Source organism: Ovis canadensis, chromosome 2 (assembly GCF_042477335.2).
Source record: "Ovis canadensis isolate MfBH-ARS-UI-01 breed Bighorn chromosome 2, ARS-UI_OviCan_v2, whole genome shotgun sequence".
Taxonomy (NCBI): domain Eukaryota; kingdom Metazoa; phylum Chordata; class Mammalia; order Artiodactyla; family Bovidae; genus Ovis; species Ovis canadensis.
The window spans coordinates 250658601-250675183 of record NC_091246.1 but is presented as its reverse complement, the minus strand read 5'-3'; the positions used below and the strand labels follow the sequence as shown (position 1 = coordinate 250675183).

The 16583-nt window shown below is 53.7% G+C and overlaps 1 protein-coding gene across 4 annotated transcripts in view; it reads right to left on the bottom strand.

Moving 5' to 3' along the window:
- Positions 1-16583, bottom strand: part of ECE1 (endothelin converting enzyme 1) — a 122243-nt gene that overhangs the window by 47819 nt on the left and 57841 nt on the right. For 2 of the 4 annotated variants that reach the window (XM_069579121.1, XM_069579123.1), the window contains exons 2-4: positions 15966-16052; positions 7234-7375; positions 910-1122 (exon numbers count right to left, since the gene is read on the bottom strand). In XM_069579121.1, the coding sequence (XP_069435222.1) occupies positions 910-1122; positions 7234-7375; positions 15966-16052 (442 nt within the window). Of the gene's footprint in view, positions 1-909; positions 1123-7233; positions 7376-7890; positions 8027-15965; positions 16053-16284; positions 16437-16583 lie in introns of those variants that run through there. The other 2 variants (XM_069579119.1, XM_069579120.1) reach the window with 2 other exon arrangements.

The following is a 16583-nucleotide window of genomic DNA, read 5'->3' as shown; positions in this document are numbered from 1 at the left end:
ACAGACACTGACCAAGGACAGCCTCAACCAAGACAGACGTGGGACCCTAACCTGAGGGTAAACCACCAACACCAAGGTCAGCTAGAAGTGCTAACGGCCCAACAGGGCATAACGCAACGGACTTTGGTGAGACTGCTTATCGCGCAAGCCGGATTACCACGAGGCCCAGAAGACTCCTGCCTTTGGATGACTCTCAGATAAACCGTTGTCAGAACCTGGATCGGCTCACAACCTTAAAATCTGGACCCAGCATGTTCAGCCTTCATTCTTTTTGCTCACAACTTGCAAATCTCCCAGTCAAAACCAGTCCAAAACTAAGCCACAGCTTGAAGCCATAAACTACGAGCACAGCTACAGTTCTTAACGCACCTATGACGTGCCGTACATACCACGCTAATGCTTCACACATCTGCTCTCTAGTTCTTGAAACTCTGCAGTTTGGGCCTTACTAGTACTTTGGCCATCTCATGCGAAGAGGTGACTCATTGGAAAAGACTCTGATGCTGGGAGGGATTGGGGGCAGGAGGAGAAGGGGACAACAGAGGATGAGATGGCTGGATGGCATCACTAACTTGATGGACGTGAGTCTGAGTGAACTCCGGGAGTTGATGATGGACAGGGAGGCCTGGCGTGCTGTGATTCATGGGGTCACAAAGAGTCGGACACGACTGAGCGACTGAACTGAACTGAACTGAGTCCCATTTTTACAGATGGAGAAAGTGAGGCTCACTGATAAGTAAGTTAGGATCACACACCCAGAGATGGGGCAGACATTCTAACCCAGCCTCGTCTGCTCCCAACCCTTTCGCCTCCCCATCCCGCCAACCTTGCCCTTCAGCCAAGCCTGGTGGGTGCAGAGGGCAGGCCCCCTCTGCAGCCCATTCCGCAGTCCCCCCGCCGGGTGCCTACCGAGGAGGTGCTTGATGATAGCTTGGTTGTGTTCCCAGAGGTTGCTGAAGGTCCCCCAGCGCGAGTGGCCATCCGGCACGGGGTTGGCTTTGATCCAGCCGCCGCAGGCATAGGTGAAGAAGTCCTGGCAGGGGTCCACCGTGGGGTCCATGGAACTCAAGATGGAGCTGGTCACCGAGATGCAGGCCTCACTTAGGCACACCGAGGGAGTTCCTGGCAGGGGTCAAGGGTAAGAGGTCAATGAAGGGCAGGCAGGGAGGAGGCTACGGAAATACAGTGCAGGTGGTCTGGGGCCCTGGGGTGCCAGGCCCTACCCGAGCCCTGACCAAACAGACAATCACCAGAACACTACAGAGACAAAGATTTCAGTGGATTTATGATCTCCTGGCTCGTAAAATAAGACTTCTCTTGAGTTGCCTAAAATCCTTCCTATGACTTTAAAACCAGAACCAAGGTGCTTCTTTTAATCAGTCCCTCCATAAATATTCATTGATTTTTTAAAAATTATTTCCTGATGCTCAACAAATTGGTTTACTCATTCATGCATTCATTTATTCAACAAAATAATTACTGAGCATCTTCCAGGTTCTTTGTTGAGTACAGGTAGCTGTGTGTGTGTATGTGTGTGTGTGGTGTGTGTGTGAGTGTGGTAGGGATATAAAAGCATAGTCTTTTTTAATAATTTCATGGGGGACGCAAACTTATCCAAGAAAAGTGAAGACTACAGGAGAAATGTCCGTTATTTATTATACACACGCTCACTGAGGATACATAGAAATGTCCGATATTTACTACCCACGCGCTCACTGAGGATACGTAGTCCACGGCAAACGCGCGACGCAGACAGCATGGTGCCAGGACTCAGGGAGAAGGAAAGACTGAGGACTAGAAGGGAGCGTGAAAAATCACTCCCACTGGGCATAAGGCAGGAGACTCATCTCACTGAATCTTCAGAAAAGCGAAAAGGAAACAACCCTAACAGACCACTTTGCTTAAAGCCATTTTTATATATCGGGAGACAGAGGCGCAGGGAGCCTAAGCACCCTGCTCAGTGGCCCGGGGGGTCTGAGTCCCACCCTCTCTCTGCTTTGGGCCTGGAAGGGAGCTCTTCCCGTGATGACTGGCCCCCCGGCGGAGGGCTGCCAAACCCTACAAGTGCCCACAAAGCACGACGAACAAGGAAATCTGCTTCCTCTGAGCTGATTCTATGCACTCCCCTGGTGGCTCAGACGGTAAAGCGTCTGCCTGCAATGCGGGAGACACGGGTTCGATCCCTGGGTCGGGAAGATCCTCTGCAGAAGGAAATGGCAACCCACTCCAGTACTCGTGCCTGGGAAAATCCCACGGACAGAGGAGCCTGGTAGGCTACAGTCCATGGGTTCGCAAAGAGTCGGACACGACTGAGCGACTTTGCTCTTCACTTTGAGCTGATTCTGTAGGGCCTGGGGCAGAGGCCAGCGGACGGGGCCCGACTCCGGCCCTGAGGTCAGTCAGCGGGCTCAAGCAGAGGAAGCAAGCCGGGGGCCGCCTGAGCGGGGGTCTGGCCCCAGGTGGTAAGACAAACCCAACCGCAGGAGAAAGAGGATCCATACCGCCTGTTGACCCGAGCAGACGGGCAACCAGAGGGGCTGGTGTCCTGCTAACGGGGGCGAGAACCCCGTGGGCAGATGAGGACACTGAGGCTCTGAGTGTCCCCCGGCGGCCTGGGAGCGCCCGGACTGAACCCGCTCTGTGCTGCTTCGGCAACACTGAAGCTGGGTTCTTCCTACATCCCTGCACCGCTGCTTGGCCGGCCCCACCGGGGGCTGCTGTGGCCCTTCCATTCCCACTGCGCAGGGAGGAGGCTGGCAGGGCAGGTGCTGGGGGCTCCTTCCGAGACCTGGGTACAAAGCCCAGCTCTCTGCCTCTGGCCTTGTGCTGGCAACCTCATCCCTCCGAAGCTGGGTTTCTCCATCTGCAGATGAGGAAGAGGAGGACCAGCTGCTTGATGACGAGGAAATAACCTGGTGGCTGGGCAGTGGGGGCAGGGGACTCAGCTCCCTGGAGTCCTAGGGTCTGAGGTTCCCAGATCAACCCTCAGAGAGCAGAAGAGAGCACACGGGCTGGCAGGGCTGCCCATCATCTCACCTGGAGACACAGCGCTGGCTGGGGCTGGGCTAGCAACCCGAGTGCTAATTAGCCTCTGACGACCAGCCCAAGGTCCGAGGGTGGACGGTAGGCTCAGAAGGGTCGAACGACAGCACAAAAATCAGGGCGATTCTATTTCCAGGTATTGGGCTGGTCAAAAAGGTTGCTCGGGTTTTTCTGGAGGATGTTACAGAAAATTGGAATGCTCTTTTTGGCCAACCAATAATTTCCTGTTCTGAGATGACTGTACAACAATTAAAGATTATTGAACTGTTAGGCATGAAAATGGGCTTCCCTTGTGGCTCAGCTGGTAAAGAATCCGCCTGCAATGCAGGAGACCTGGGTTCAATCCCTGGGTTGGGAAGATCCCCTGGAGAAGGGAAAGGATACCCACTCCAGTATTCTGGCCTGGAGAATTCCACGGGACAGTGTAGTCCATGGGGTCGCAAAGAGTCGGACACGACTGAGCGAGTTTCACTTTAGGCATGAAAATAGAGAAAGGAAATGATAGGGGACGTGGCACAATTTTAAATACCTCTAGATGAGACCTTTTAGGCCTTGCTTTTCAATTAAGGAAATTTACCAAAATCTTTATTGGGGGGTGGGGTGGGGGAAAAGAATTTCTGTGTCATCTGAAAAAGCCTATTCATTATTATGATATAACTTCATATTTGGAAAAGGAAATGAATAACTCTTGTTTTTATACAACTAACTGCAGGAAGTCAAGCTTGACAAATACTTGGCTGGTGGGAAAACCCAGAGGCCAGCGGTAAAGAGAATGATCCTGAGGGAGCAAGACGCTGAATCTGTGCGTGTGTGTATGCTTGAGAGAGACAGAGAGATATCTGTAGTTATTACAGGGGGCCTTGGTTTTAAATAAGAAACCCGTCGCCAGGAACCAGTCAGACCTGGCAGTTCTCCACTTAAGCACCTACTCTGCCAGGCACACAGCAATACTTAAGCGCCCAGGTGATACTTGGGCAATAATTGCTTGGCTATTTAACTATTATTGGCTGGTAGATCCCTTATCAACGATCCTTGGCCTAGCAGGTACTTCATGTACATTTGATTACTTAATTCATAATTTCTACGTCCCTCTCATCCCATGTCAACACCTTCAAAACTCAGCCCAGGCGCTGTCTCCTTGGGGAAGCCTCACCCTTCCCTGGTCGCCTTCTGTCTGGAGGCCTGCTACCTGAGCACACTCTATTTTGTGTTATGGCCGTCTCCCTGTTTACCTGCCCCACTAGGAAGTGAGCGTGAGGGTAGGGCCAGCATCTTGCATGCGTGCGTGCATGCTAAGTCACTTCAGCTGTGTCCACTCTTTCCGACCCTATGGACCAAAGCTTGCCAGGCTCCTCTATCCATGGGATTCTCCAGGCAAGAACATTGGGGAGGGTTGTCATGCCCTCCTCCAGGGGAATCTTCCTGACCCAGGGATCGAACCCGTGTATCTTTTATTTCCTGCATTGGCAAGTGGGTTCTTTACCACTAGCGCCACCTGCAAAGCCCAGGGCCAGCATCTTAACTGCATTTATAGCTCCTTTGCTCAGCAAACTTGGCACCTAGCAGCTACCCATTGACTGTTTGTTGAATTAATGAATAGCTGAATGAATAAAAGAGCTTTGTCCAGCCTTTGGTGACCACCTGTAGATGCAGAAGTATTTCTTCCCTTTAGGTCGTGCATGGTCCATTGAGAAGGCAGGAGCAGGTCCCAGATCTAGCTAAAGGTTAGAGGCTCTGGATGGTGCCTGGCCTCAACACTAAGTGAGACACTTCAGAATATTTTCTGGAAAACGTATTGTTTGTTTTGCTGCCATTGTTTGCAAAGCATCTGTAAGTTTCGGGAAAGCAGGGTGCCACAGGAAGGTGGATAAATACGTATTTAAGTGCTCAGACATAACTTATAGGTGCGTCTTTATAGAATCACCAAAATCGGCGTTGACCTGCCCAGTGTCTGCCCAGATATGGTTGATGCCAGCACCTGCTGGTTATCACCAGCATCTGGGGCAACCACTGCTTTCCCAGGCTCAGGCAGCTGATAAAGACACATGAACGGGCTCAAGGGTCACCGGATCCCCAGCCCAGCTCCACCCTGGGGGGAAGAGTTCCCCTCACCCAGGACCAGGGCTGGGGAAAACCCATCTGGAGCCCTGAGACAGACGGGATAGACTGAAGCAGGATTCCTCCCTGTGGGCCCCACCTGGCAACGACAGACGTGTATGTGTAGAAGCCAGGCCTTGGGGGCTCCCTTCTGGTTTCTGATGGAGAAGCGTCCTGGGAACTTCTAGGGGCAACCTCAGGGCAACAGTGCGTGTTGGAATCTCATCGGCTCCCATGCACAGGGCCAAGAGCTGGGCAGACAAGGCTGGAGAGGGCCTGCACTGCCCGGAACTAAACCTGCTTTAGGATGAAGCAAGATGGCAGCCACAGGACAAGGGTGATCAGCAGAGAAAGGCTGTTCCCACTTTGTCTTCCTTCTCACTCTTTGTTCATTCAATCATTTATTTATTCACTTTGCAAAGTATCCTATGGCATCGAGGCATTATGCTGAGCACGCATGGTTAAAAATCACTAATTAATCAATCAGATATGTAATAATCACCTGTTGGGCTAGGCACATTTGGTAAAACATCTACAAACCATTAAAAAGTCAGCTAAATAACTAAGCAATTATTTCTTAGGTACCACCTAGGCGCCTGACATAGAGTAAGCACTCGTTCAATGTTTGTGGAATGAATGAGTGAATGAATGAATGAGAAAGTGAATGAATGAATGAGAAAGTGAATGAATGAATGAGAAAGTGAATGAATGAATGAGAAAGTGAATGAATGAGTGTTTGGTCCAGAAGGGATGGGAGGATGACTCAGATGAAGGCCTGCACTCTTTTCAGGCCCCCAAACCCCTTCCCCACCCCAATGCAGTGTGGCCAGTCACGCGGGCCAGCCAGTTCACAGCGGAGAAAGCTCAGCAAAGCCTGGAGTTGATGTTCCCTGATCCTATGGAGATTCACAATCTCTCTGATGGTTTGAGCACCAGGTGACCAAGTCGATGGGATTAAACTCCTGGCAAAGCCCCAGAGGCTGCTCATCCAGGTGCTTCTTGCCATCAGAGAGCTGGATACAAGGGCACAGAGCAGAGAGAGATCCCAGAATTAACTGGACTCCCATCCCTATTAGCTTGGATCTGCCCTTTCTAGGTCCATAAGAGCTTACAGAGCATTGATTCTGTGAGAGGCAGTTGCTACATACACTCAACCAGACACAGAGAACCAGCCTCAGACCCCTGACAGTGGGATCCAACTGGGGTCTGATCATATTGCTATACAAGGTAGGACAGAGAAAGGAGATGACAGAGGTACGCAAAGGTCCCCTGGCTCAGAGAAGAACAGCTTTCCTGGGCATGTAACACACACTGGGGTGTACCATCAATTACACAGAAGACAGGGCCTGAGCTCAGGCGCCTGCCAACCCATGGCTGAATCCCTCCCGTGTTAGACATGTGACCTTGGGCAAGCAGCTTAGTCTCACTGCCTCAGTTTCCTTTGCAGAAAACGGGGCCAGAAGCAACCACACCTCACAGAGTGGCAGCGAGAAGGAAATGAGATTACATCTGTAAAGGAGAGGCAAGGTATTTGCTACATGGAAAGTACTGAGCAAACGGAAGCCATTGCTGCTGTTCTGTTGGAACTGTTGATGGGCGACAGGGCCAGCCCATGTGTCTAACCAGCCCGCATCCTAACAATAAGGGAACCCGGAACAGAGGCCAGAGAAGTTCTACCGGGCACTGGGTATGTGACAGATATTATCCCAAATCCTCAGAGATCAAAGTGGGGCCTGATCATATTGTTACACAAGTTTGGACAGAGAAACATGGGCTAGTTGTGGGAGGGATTCAAACTGACCACCAGTCTCTCCATGTAAAGCAGAAAACACAAGCTCTGAGAGATTGAGTGACTTGTCCAAAGTCACACGGATAACAAGTTGCCAGGCCAGGATTCAAACTCACCTCCTCCTGACCCCCAAACCTTATCATCACCCGTCCACCCACCTCCCAGGCCTCAGTCTGGGTCAGCCACCCCAGCTTCCCAGACCCAGCTCCCTCCTGAGCCTCGGAGGCCAGCTGCTGACACCAGCAGACAAAGCCCAGGGCAGCAGTGAGTGGAGCCCATGACCCATCACAGACAGAGGCACCTACTTGTCTGGTACTGGATGCCCAGTACTGCCAAACAGGCCACCACTGCCGCCACCAGAAGCGCCACCAGCACCACCAGCCGCTTCTCCACCGGGGTCCTGGCGGCCCAGCATCTCTGGCCATTCCGGGGGCCTCGGAAGTTCACCTGCAGGGAAGGAGGCAGGCGGAACGGGGAGGACGTGAGCCCAGGGCCCTCGCTGCCCAGGAGGAGGGGGCTCCGCAGCAGGTCCTGGCCCCGGGGAGACATCAGGGCCGCCCTCCCGTCTCAGGGGTGGTCCGGTTCCCACAGAACCCGTCCTAATCCAGGAGAGGAACGGCCACCCTGCTCAGCAGCTCAGAGTCAAGCAGCTCAGCCCAGCCGTGCTTGTGTTCTCTGTCACCCGATCTGGGTAGAAGGGGAAAAAAAATAGATCGGATTTGTCCGTTTCTCCAGTAAGGAGTTCAAAAAAGAACAGGATGTTTGCACTCGCAGGCATCCAGGGAGCATCCGGCTGGGCTCTGAGGCGGACACAACCACCAGCCTGCAACTGCGCACAGGGACAGGGACGCGCAGCCTGGGCCGCCGAAGCCGCCACAGCCCCACGAGGACTGTGCTCTCAGCTTCTGTTTACAAATGAGGAATCCGCAACCCAGAGGGGTGAGCCCCTTGCCTCTGCTCACACGGCTAGATGGGTCGAGCTTGGATCTGGGTCCAAAGGTATTGATCCCAGAGCCCACCCACGGGTCAGAGCATCGAGTCCTGGGAGACATCAGGGGGGATGCAAAGGGGAAACAGCTCCATCCGAGCAGGTCCTCAAAGGCAGGAGAAAACGTTCTTGGCCTAACTCACAGTCAGCTAAACAGGAAAAGAGGTACAATGAGAGGAAGCGGAGGGTGTGACAGGGCCTTCCAAGCTGAGGAGGGGCCCACCAGCCTACAGTGCCCAGAGCCCAGGGCCCGGCCTTCACACCCAAAGCCCGCTGGGGGCTCCCCTCTGCTCCACGAGGTGCTTCCTGCCGAGGCTGGGGCCGCGGGACAGGAAGGGAACCCTGCAGCCGGGGTTCAGCTCAGTGACATTGTGGCCACGTGTCAACAGTCGAGCACCAGCTCAGGGCCACACTGGAAGTCCAGAGAGGACAAGACCTCACTTTTGGCTCTCACTGCCCAGCAGACAGAGAGATACAGGAACTGATTGGGATAGGCAGGGGTTCAGTCAGGGAAGGCTTCCTGGAGGTGGGGGTCCCTGGGCTGGGTCTTAAAAGAATAAGTAGCAGCTGGCCAGGTGAAAGGGGAGGGAAAGGGAGAAGGAGGGGGGCAAGGCCTGGATGCTAAGGGGTGCGAAAAGCCAGGTTACAGGTGGGGGACTTCTTCCCAGGGTTGGAGCGATGGGATTAGATTCACCCTTTGGAAAAGCCAAGGTGGAAGGAGAAGCAAGGCTGGAGGGGAACGGGCATGGAGGCAGGGAGGCCCACAGCCTGCCAGGGGAGATGGGGACACCCAGCCTCTGCCCTGAGAGTGGCCCCCAACTGCTGAGAGGACAGCTGCCCGGGGGCCACGGCACAGCCCAGGGGCAGCCTGACGCCGACGCCTGGGGACCCCGAGGCCAGTCCTTAGTGAAGGGCATCGCGTGGCCTCATGGCCCTCGCTGGCTATTTTCCGAACAGGAAATGACTGGGGATTGCTGCTCTAGTGAAAGAGGAAGACAAAACTTTTGCGGGAAAAAAACGATGATGATTCTAAAACCGAGAAAAGGAACCTGAGGCTTGGTGAGAATTCGGTGGCGGTCCCGGAGGCTAGGACGCAAAAGCAGCTACAGGGAGGGGTGCGGTCTTCTGTAAGCCCTGAAGTGTGAGTCGTGTCTGACTCTTTACGAGCCCATGGACTGTAGCCCACCAGGCTCCTCTGTCCATGGGATTCTCCAGGCAAGATACTGGAGTGGGTTGCCATTTCCTTCTCCAGGGGTTCTTCCTGATCCAGGGATCGAACCCGGGTCTCTTGAACTGCAGGAAGATCCTTTACCACCTGAGCCACCAGGGAGCTCCCCTGAAAAACCTTTTTAAAACGGTGAGACATGAAGATTCTGACCACCCTCCTGGCGCAGACATAGCCTGGGACAATGCTGACGCAGTCACAGCCTTGATGTCTATGAAGCACTTTGTCAGAGGTAGCAATTCCCTCACCCAGTTCATCAGGGGCACTGGGATCCAGAGGGGCCCCCAAGGGTTTGAAGCAGGCACTGCCTTGTCTGGGGACGCTGACATTTGTTCTCACTCTTTCTGGGCCATGGAACTGATATCCCCTTCTATCTCCCACGCTGGGCCTCTCAGTGACCCCAAAGCTCAGCTCAGGGGGAGACGGGTGGAAAGCTAAGCAATGGCTAACCTTGGCTGAAGAGGCACCAGACCCCTGGGAAGCCAGGGAGCACAGCTGTCGGGGCTGGGGGAGCAGGAAACCCTGTCTTTTTTTTTCAGCTGCACAGCACAGCACGTGGAATCCTAGCTCCCTGACCAGAGATTGGTCCTGCGCCCCCCGTTTGGGGAAGGTGGAGTCTTAATCACTGGACCACTAGGGGAGTCCAGGAAACTTTTTTTAAAAAAATGTTTTTTTAATTGAAGGATAACTGCTTTATAGAATTTTGTTGTTGTCTGCCAAAGGGAGGGGGCATATGTATACCTATGGCTGATTCATGTTGACATTTGGCAGGAAACTCGTTCTTATGTAGACAGAGCAAGGTGTGATCCGAGGAAGTAAAAGGGAAGAGAAAGAAGAAACAGGCAGAAAGAAGAGGACAAAGGGAAGGAGGGCAAAAGCAGCAATCACGGCAGCTAATGTTTGAGGGCTTTCTGGGTGCCTGTGTTAACTCTATTCTGTTGCCGGATGATGCTATTCCATCTTCCCAGGACCCCCAAGAGTAGGCGTGGGTATTAGCTCCAGAAGGAACACAGGAAGCAGGGGCCAGAGAGGGTGATAAGAAAACCCACATCTCCTCTGAGCCCACAGCATCAGCTCCGTGGCCGCACTGCCCACCAGGAGCAGCAAGTCGAGCCGAGACTCACTGTTTAACATCAAACAGACAGATGGTGTTCACCGCAAAATGCAAACAGAATTAAGTCAAAATTAAATTAAACATTCATAATTCCAGGGAGAAAGGGCAAATGGAATCTGAAGACAGGGTTTTTTTTAAATTATTTTTTTAGCCTTTGTATGGTTCTGTGCTTGATTTGAACGACCAGGCAGAGGGGCCTCTTGGTTTCTGGACAAGACTTGCCTCTGAGGGCCGATGTCCAGATGCAGTCTCCCACGGCAGGAGAAGTCACCAGGAGACTGGGCCGGGGTCAAGAGGCCGCTCCAGGAGAGGCTGTCCAATGCCCGGGCGCCGTGGCCGGGGCTGGGCCTCCAAGCTGCTATTTGGCTCAGTGAGTCCCTTCCCCGCCCTGCCTCCTTCAGAGCCTGCCTTTGGGAAATGGGGGCATGTGGATCGTGAGAAAGGGGTCTCCAGCAACGTGGAGGGTTGGAGGGTGAGTGACGGGCAGCTCACTTGGTCTCGGGAGAGGTAACTGGGCGCAGCAGCGGCCAAGGAGCAGAGCTTATCCTGGAAGATGGGGTAACAATCACCGTGAATGCTCAGCTCGCTGGCCGGCTTAGCATCCTAGCAATTGGTCCTGGCAGGCAGAGAGAGCATGAGATAGAAAGATGCCTGGAAAGAAAGGTAGAGAGGAAGACCAAGCAGGAAACAGAGGTGGAGAAAGAGAGAGAGGAACGGCTGAGCCATCCAGCCCAGGAGTTCCCAGGGTTGCCATAACCAAGGGAACAAAGCCCTGCTGAGGGATAAATATTCGGTTACAGAAGTGAGCGCCTGGCCCCGCAAGGCTCCCAGCAAGAACGGGTTCTACAGGCGAGGACGGGACACCAAGCCTGGGGCCCAGGAGGCAAGCCAGCAGCAGAAGGGGTGGGGAGCCTGGCTTTCAGAGGAAGCAGGGGGTCCGCAGGGAAGGCAGTTGTTTCCTGAGACACTGCCTGGTCCTCCAGCGACCTGAGCTGAGCGGAGCGGCCAACAGGAGTCAGTCTGGCCAAAGGGTTGGCAGGGAGCCCACCCCCTGCAGCCCAGAGGCCAGACCACCCCGGGGAGGGCTGGCAGGGAGACAGGGCCGCCTGCCTCCGAGTCAGCCCCTCGGAACAGACAGACCGTGACAGCCTGGCCCTGCGTGATATCCTGTGTCAGGCTGGGGAAGTTTCTTCCAGGACAGTTTCTACATGGCGGGCTTCTGGCTAAGGCCACTGGGGCCAGGCCAGAGTGAAACTATGAAGCCCTCCTGTCCTCTCCATTTCCTCCAGGAGCCCTACCAGCCCCTCAGCCCCACTTCCTGACTCTTCCAATGGCTGAGAGCAGCTTGAATCAGTACCTGAGCGGGGGAGGGGACTCCTTGCATCTCAACAGGAATCCAAGTCTAGTATTTAGAAGATGCACCTTCCAGCTGTCAGTGACCCCGGAGAAAAGGCATGACCCCGAGAAGTCAAAGGTCAACCCTGGCTTTATCAAGATTGAGAGTGTGTCCCTGGGCAGCCTCTGGACCTCAGTCACCTATTTTTATATTTTTTTATTTTATGCAGACTAGGGGATCTTAGCTCCCCACTCAGGAGTCAAACCTGTGCCCCCTGCATCCCTGCATTGGAAGTGTGGAGTCTTAACTGCTGGACTGCCAGTGAAGTCCCAGTCACCTATTTTTAAAATGAGGAAGCAAATGAGGTGCCAGGTCTGACCAGTTCAGATCCTAGAACAACTCTAAGATCAAGAGTAAAAAGATCGAACAGGCAGATGGAGTTGAAAAAGTCTGCTGGAAAGCAGAGAGATCTTTTTAAAGTACTTAATGGGACTGTCTCTGCAACTGCCCACAAAAGACAGCTCTGTGCATGAAGGGAAGGGGTGTAGGGGAGGGATTAGAGAAAACCAGCACTAAGAATTAAATATCTTGGCTTTCTTTTTTCTTGGAAAAAAATTTGATTTTTTAGGGGTAACTGGATGAGCTTCAAAGGTTTTGGTGAATAGTTGTGGCCTCCTGTGGGAAGTTTCCCTGGTGGCTCAGTGGTAAAGAATCTGCCTGCAGGGTAGCAGACCTGGGTTCAATCCCAGGGTTGAGAAGATCCCCTGGAGGAGGGCACAGCAACCCACTCAGTACTCCTGCCTTGAGAATTCCCTGGAGAGGAACCTGGTCAGCCACAGTCCATGGGGCTGCACAGAGCTGGACACGACTCACGTGACTAAGCAGCAGGAGCAGCGGGCTCTGCTCCCCAGTTTAGGCTGCAGGGCTGTGCGCATGCTCAGCTGTGTCTGATTCTGCAACCCCATGGACTGTAGCCCTCCAGACTCCTCTGTCCATGGAATTTTCTGGGCAAGAATACTGGAGTGGGTAGCCATTTCCTACTCCAGGGGATCTTCCCCACCCAGGGATCGAACCTGTTTCCTGTGTTTCCTTACTGGAAGGAGGATTCTTTACCACCTGGGAAGCCCCAGCTGCAGGTATAACTTTAGTTATTTCCCTTCGAGCCACTGAAATGGTATGGCATGTACCGGGAGGTACAGAGACCAGGTGGCCAGTCTGAGCTGAACAGAGACAAAGCTATTACGTTTAGGGCATCACTGAGATATCACACCGGGTGAGCTTTTATAATGATCCCAACCAAATACATTTTCTGTGCATTACACTACGTGCTTTCACTTGTATTGTCTCATTTCAATCTATGCAACAGCCCTGAGAAGTGGATTATACCAACCCCACCTTGTAAAAAAAAAAGAAAAGCTGGCTAACTGAGGAGCTTCCAGGTCTCAGAGTCCACAAGAGGCAAAGTTGGGGCTCCATGTTAAAACTGGGGCCTTAAACTCTGCACTTGGTCCACGCTGAAGAATTTTAGTTGATTGCAATTAAGTTGTAGCTCACATATGAGATCAAGGAAAAGAAAAATCCTTTCAGGTGAGAGGTACAGGTAAAATTTTGCTCCAGCTAAATACACTTTGTCAGCATGTTCAGGCAAAAGGTGGCAAGTTTGGCTGATAGATGCAAATTGTCATTTACTAGTGTTGGTATTGACAACTCCAGAGTTTCAGGAACAACGGGCTTCAAAATCTTGAAAAATCAAGTAGCTGATTTTTTATAGCTGCCCGTCAAGAGATGGAGATTTGGTGGGCGGGGGAGAGGATTGGATCCATTTTAAAAGGCCTAAAATTGAGGGAACAGTTGTGCTTCTAGCAATTACTCATAGGAAATTATTCGAAAGGCTAGAAGCTGGTCACCTACAGTGTTGTGGATACTGGGCCTATTGTCCAATTGGAGCAGATTGAGTAAATGTATTTTTATATCCTGGTACCATAAGGTATTATGATATTTAATGGCAGTATGTTTCGGAAGTGTTGTTTCATTTTTTTTGGCTTGCAGGATGTTAGTTCCCAGGCCAGGGATCGAACCCCAGCCCTCAGTAGTGAAAGCATCAAGTCCTAACCACTAAGCCATCAAGGAACTCCTTGGAAGTATTTTTAAAACTGAGGTACAGCTGATGTTTCAGAATTTTCTGACAACACAAAAAAATGCTTATGAAGTGGCATTAAATGAAAAAAGTAGGACAAAATGTTATGGATGTAGAATGAGCTCAATTATAATAAAAAATATATAAGCAAATGTAAAAAACTAGAAGTAGTTATTTCTGAGTGGTGGGGTTACTGTCTCTGTAAATTTCTTTTATACTTGACTCTTTTTTTCACAAATTAGTATGCAAAATTGTTATACTGGAAAACTTCCCTGTGATTAAAGACATAAAATTCATAGAAAACTCTGTAAGATAAGATGAAAAGGTTCTCAACTCTTATAAGAACAATCGTTAGCTAGTCTGCTTTGGGGAAGTCGTGGAGGCTCAAGGAAAGCCGGGCTGGGTACCTACAGAAATGCCTCCAAATCCTTGGGGCAAGCATTTGGGCTTTTCCTGTAGTAAAAGTGGACGATATACCCCGTTGGGTGGTTTGGTGTCGGGGCACCAACACTGCATTCCAACCGCATGACAGCTCTGTGACCACAGGAATGTCCCTAACCTCTCTGAGACTCAGCTTGGTCATGTGTAACGCAGCCGCAAGAGTCCTTACCTCACGATCACAAACATAACAATGCTGGCAGGCCCCGAAACGTGCATCACAGTCATTCTCTTAACTCCCATTGTGCAGAGGCAGGAAGAGAAGCTTAGATCGCCCAGGATCACAGGCGGTGTCAGATTCACACCTGGGGCCCCCTCACCCCGTCTCAGAGCCCCGGGTGCCTCCCCTGTGCCAGGCGGCCTCAGGCTGACGAGTCACTTTGTGGCCTGAGAAAGTCTATACCCATGCGGGCTGCCACAAGATGATAACAGCACAGCACCCTACTTCGTTGTGAATTCCGAAACGCTTTTGTGCTGATATATTTAGAACCTTCTGTGAAAGATGAGACTGAAAAAGACGGCTGATTAGATTCTGTTTTGATTCGGGAAGGCAAAAGCGCCTGCCACGGGACTCTAATTTCCTGCTGGATTTAGCCTCTGCAGAAAGGTCCACGGGGAAGCAGCTCTAGACAGACCGGGTTTGGTTTCTTACTCCTAGAATTCTAGCTCCAGTGCACCCAAGGCAAGCTGTCTCCCCTTTCAGAGCCTCAGGTTCCTCATCTGTAAGAGGGCGCTGTGAGGACAGTAACTCACGGGGCTGCTCCTGAAGGCTGAGTGGGACGATGTAGGTGAGAGAGTCCCGTTCCAGTGTGTGCAGACCGCTCAGGGCCGGGTTTGGCCTCCCCAGGGCCTACTGAATGAGTGTCAATCAGTGCCGTTTCCCTTTACTAGTATGATCCCAGCTTCTGAGAGGTGCGCCGAGCAGAACTGGGCCTGGCAGCCCAGGTTTCCACACAGCCTACGCTTTCCCTCTGGGGGCGGCTTCTGAACTGATAGCAGTCCCTGCAGCAGGCCTCCCCGGGTCGGCCTGGCAGAAGCCTCCTAGACTGTGCTGCTCGCCAGGTGTCAGGTCACAGGGCCCCCTGGGCATCCTTCGGAATTCCCAAATTCCTCAGGTCCACCTGTATCAGTTCACACCCAGCCGGGGTTGAGGTCTTGGTCTGGACCATCCCAGCTCAGTCCCTCCGGGAGGCAGAGGTGGTGGGCACATTTGAGCCCCAGGGGGCAGAGCCTGGTGGGGGAGGAACTGGGCTTCCCAAGTAGAGGCTGGAAGGGGCAGGGAGAGAGGGAGCAGAGGCTGGGCTCCAACCCCCAGGACACGTGGGGTTTGGGGGAAGAAGAGGAGGAAATGTGGGGTAACGTCCACCAGACAGGATGACCAATCACCCCCTGTCTGCCCAGGACTGACAGGGTTCCGGGACTTTCTACGCTACAACTGGGAGGATTTTAGGCTCTGCCTAAAACTCTGGGCAAGTCTCAGCACTCAGGGACTGGCCTCCTCCCTCTGAAGAGAGAACTGGACCAGCTCACCCCTCCAGGATGCTTCTTCCACTTGGCCACCTGAGTTGTAACCCAGTAGCAGGTGGTCCGGAGGGTTTGGGGATGCGTGGAGGTGGGGCGGGGAGGCCCTTTGGGGAGCCCAGCGCCTCAGGGGTATTGCTAACCCAGAACAGGCTTTTCTTAACCCACGGAGCCCAAGGGCTGGCGGGCTGGCACGGGCCCCCTCACGCCCCGGTGGCAGGCAGGACGGCCGGGTCGGCCAGGGCTGGGGAGGGCGCTCAGAGCGCCGGGGCGCCTACCTGCAGGTGGTTGGGGTACACGTCGCCCTCGGACAGCGAGTCCACCAGGTCCTCCTCGTCCAGCGTGGCCCGCTTGTAGGTCGACATCTGCAAAGTCAAGTGCAGCACCGACTCTCTTAGCGCCTCCATGGCTCACCACTCCCGAATGGGGAGAACGGGGAAGCGGCCACCCGTCGCCTGCGCCGCCGCCGCCGCGCCCCGCCCCGGCCGGGACACCGGGACCGGCCCACGGCCAGGCCCGCGCCGGGGGAGGCGAGGAGGGTCCCGCCTCCCTCCGCCACCCCCGCCCCTTCCCCGCTTATGCAACCCCGCGCCTCACCCCCAGCGCCGACAGCGCCGCGGCCACCGGACGCGGCCACAGGCTCCGCATGGTGCGCCCGCGACGCCCGCTCCCCGCCGGGTGCCCGCCGCCGCGCGCGCGCGGCTCTGGCCGGGGAGGGCAGGCCCTGGGGCTGGGCCCGGCCTCGCACCACCTCCGAGGGCGGAGCCTGGCCCGCGCAGCTCCGGCCCCCTCCCGCGCCGCGCCGGGAGACCGCCCCCCACAGTCACCCGGGAGACGGAGCCTTCTCCCCCTTCCCAGAGGCCGGGGGGCGGGGTGGGGGTCGGGGAGAGGCCCCT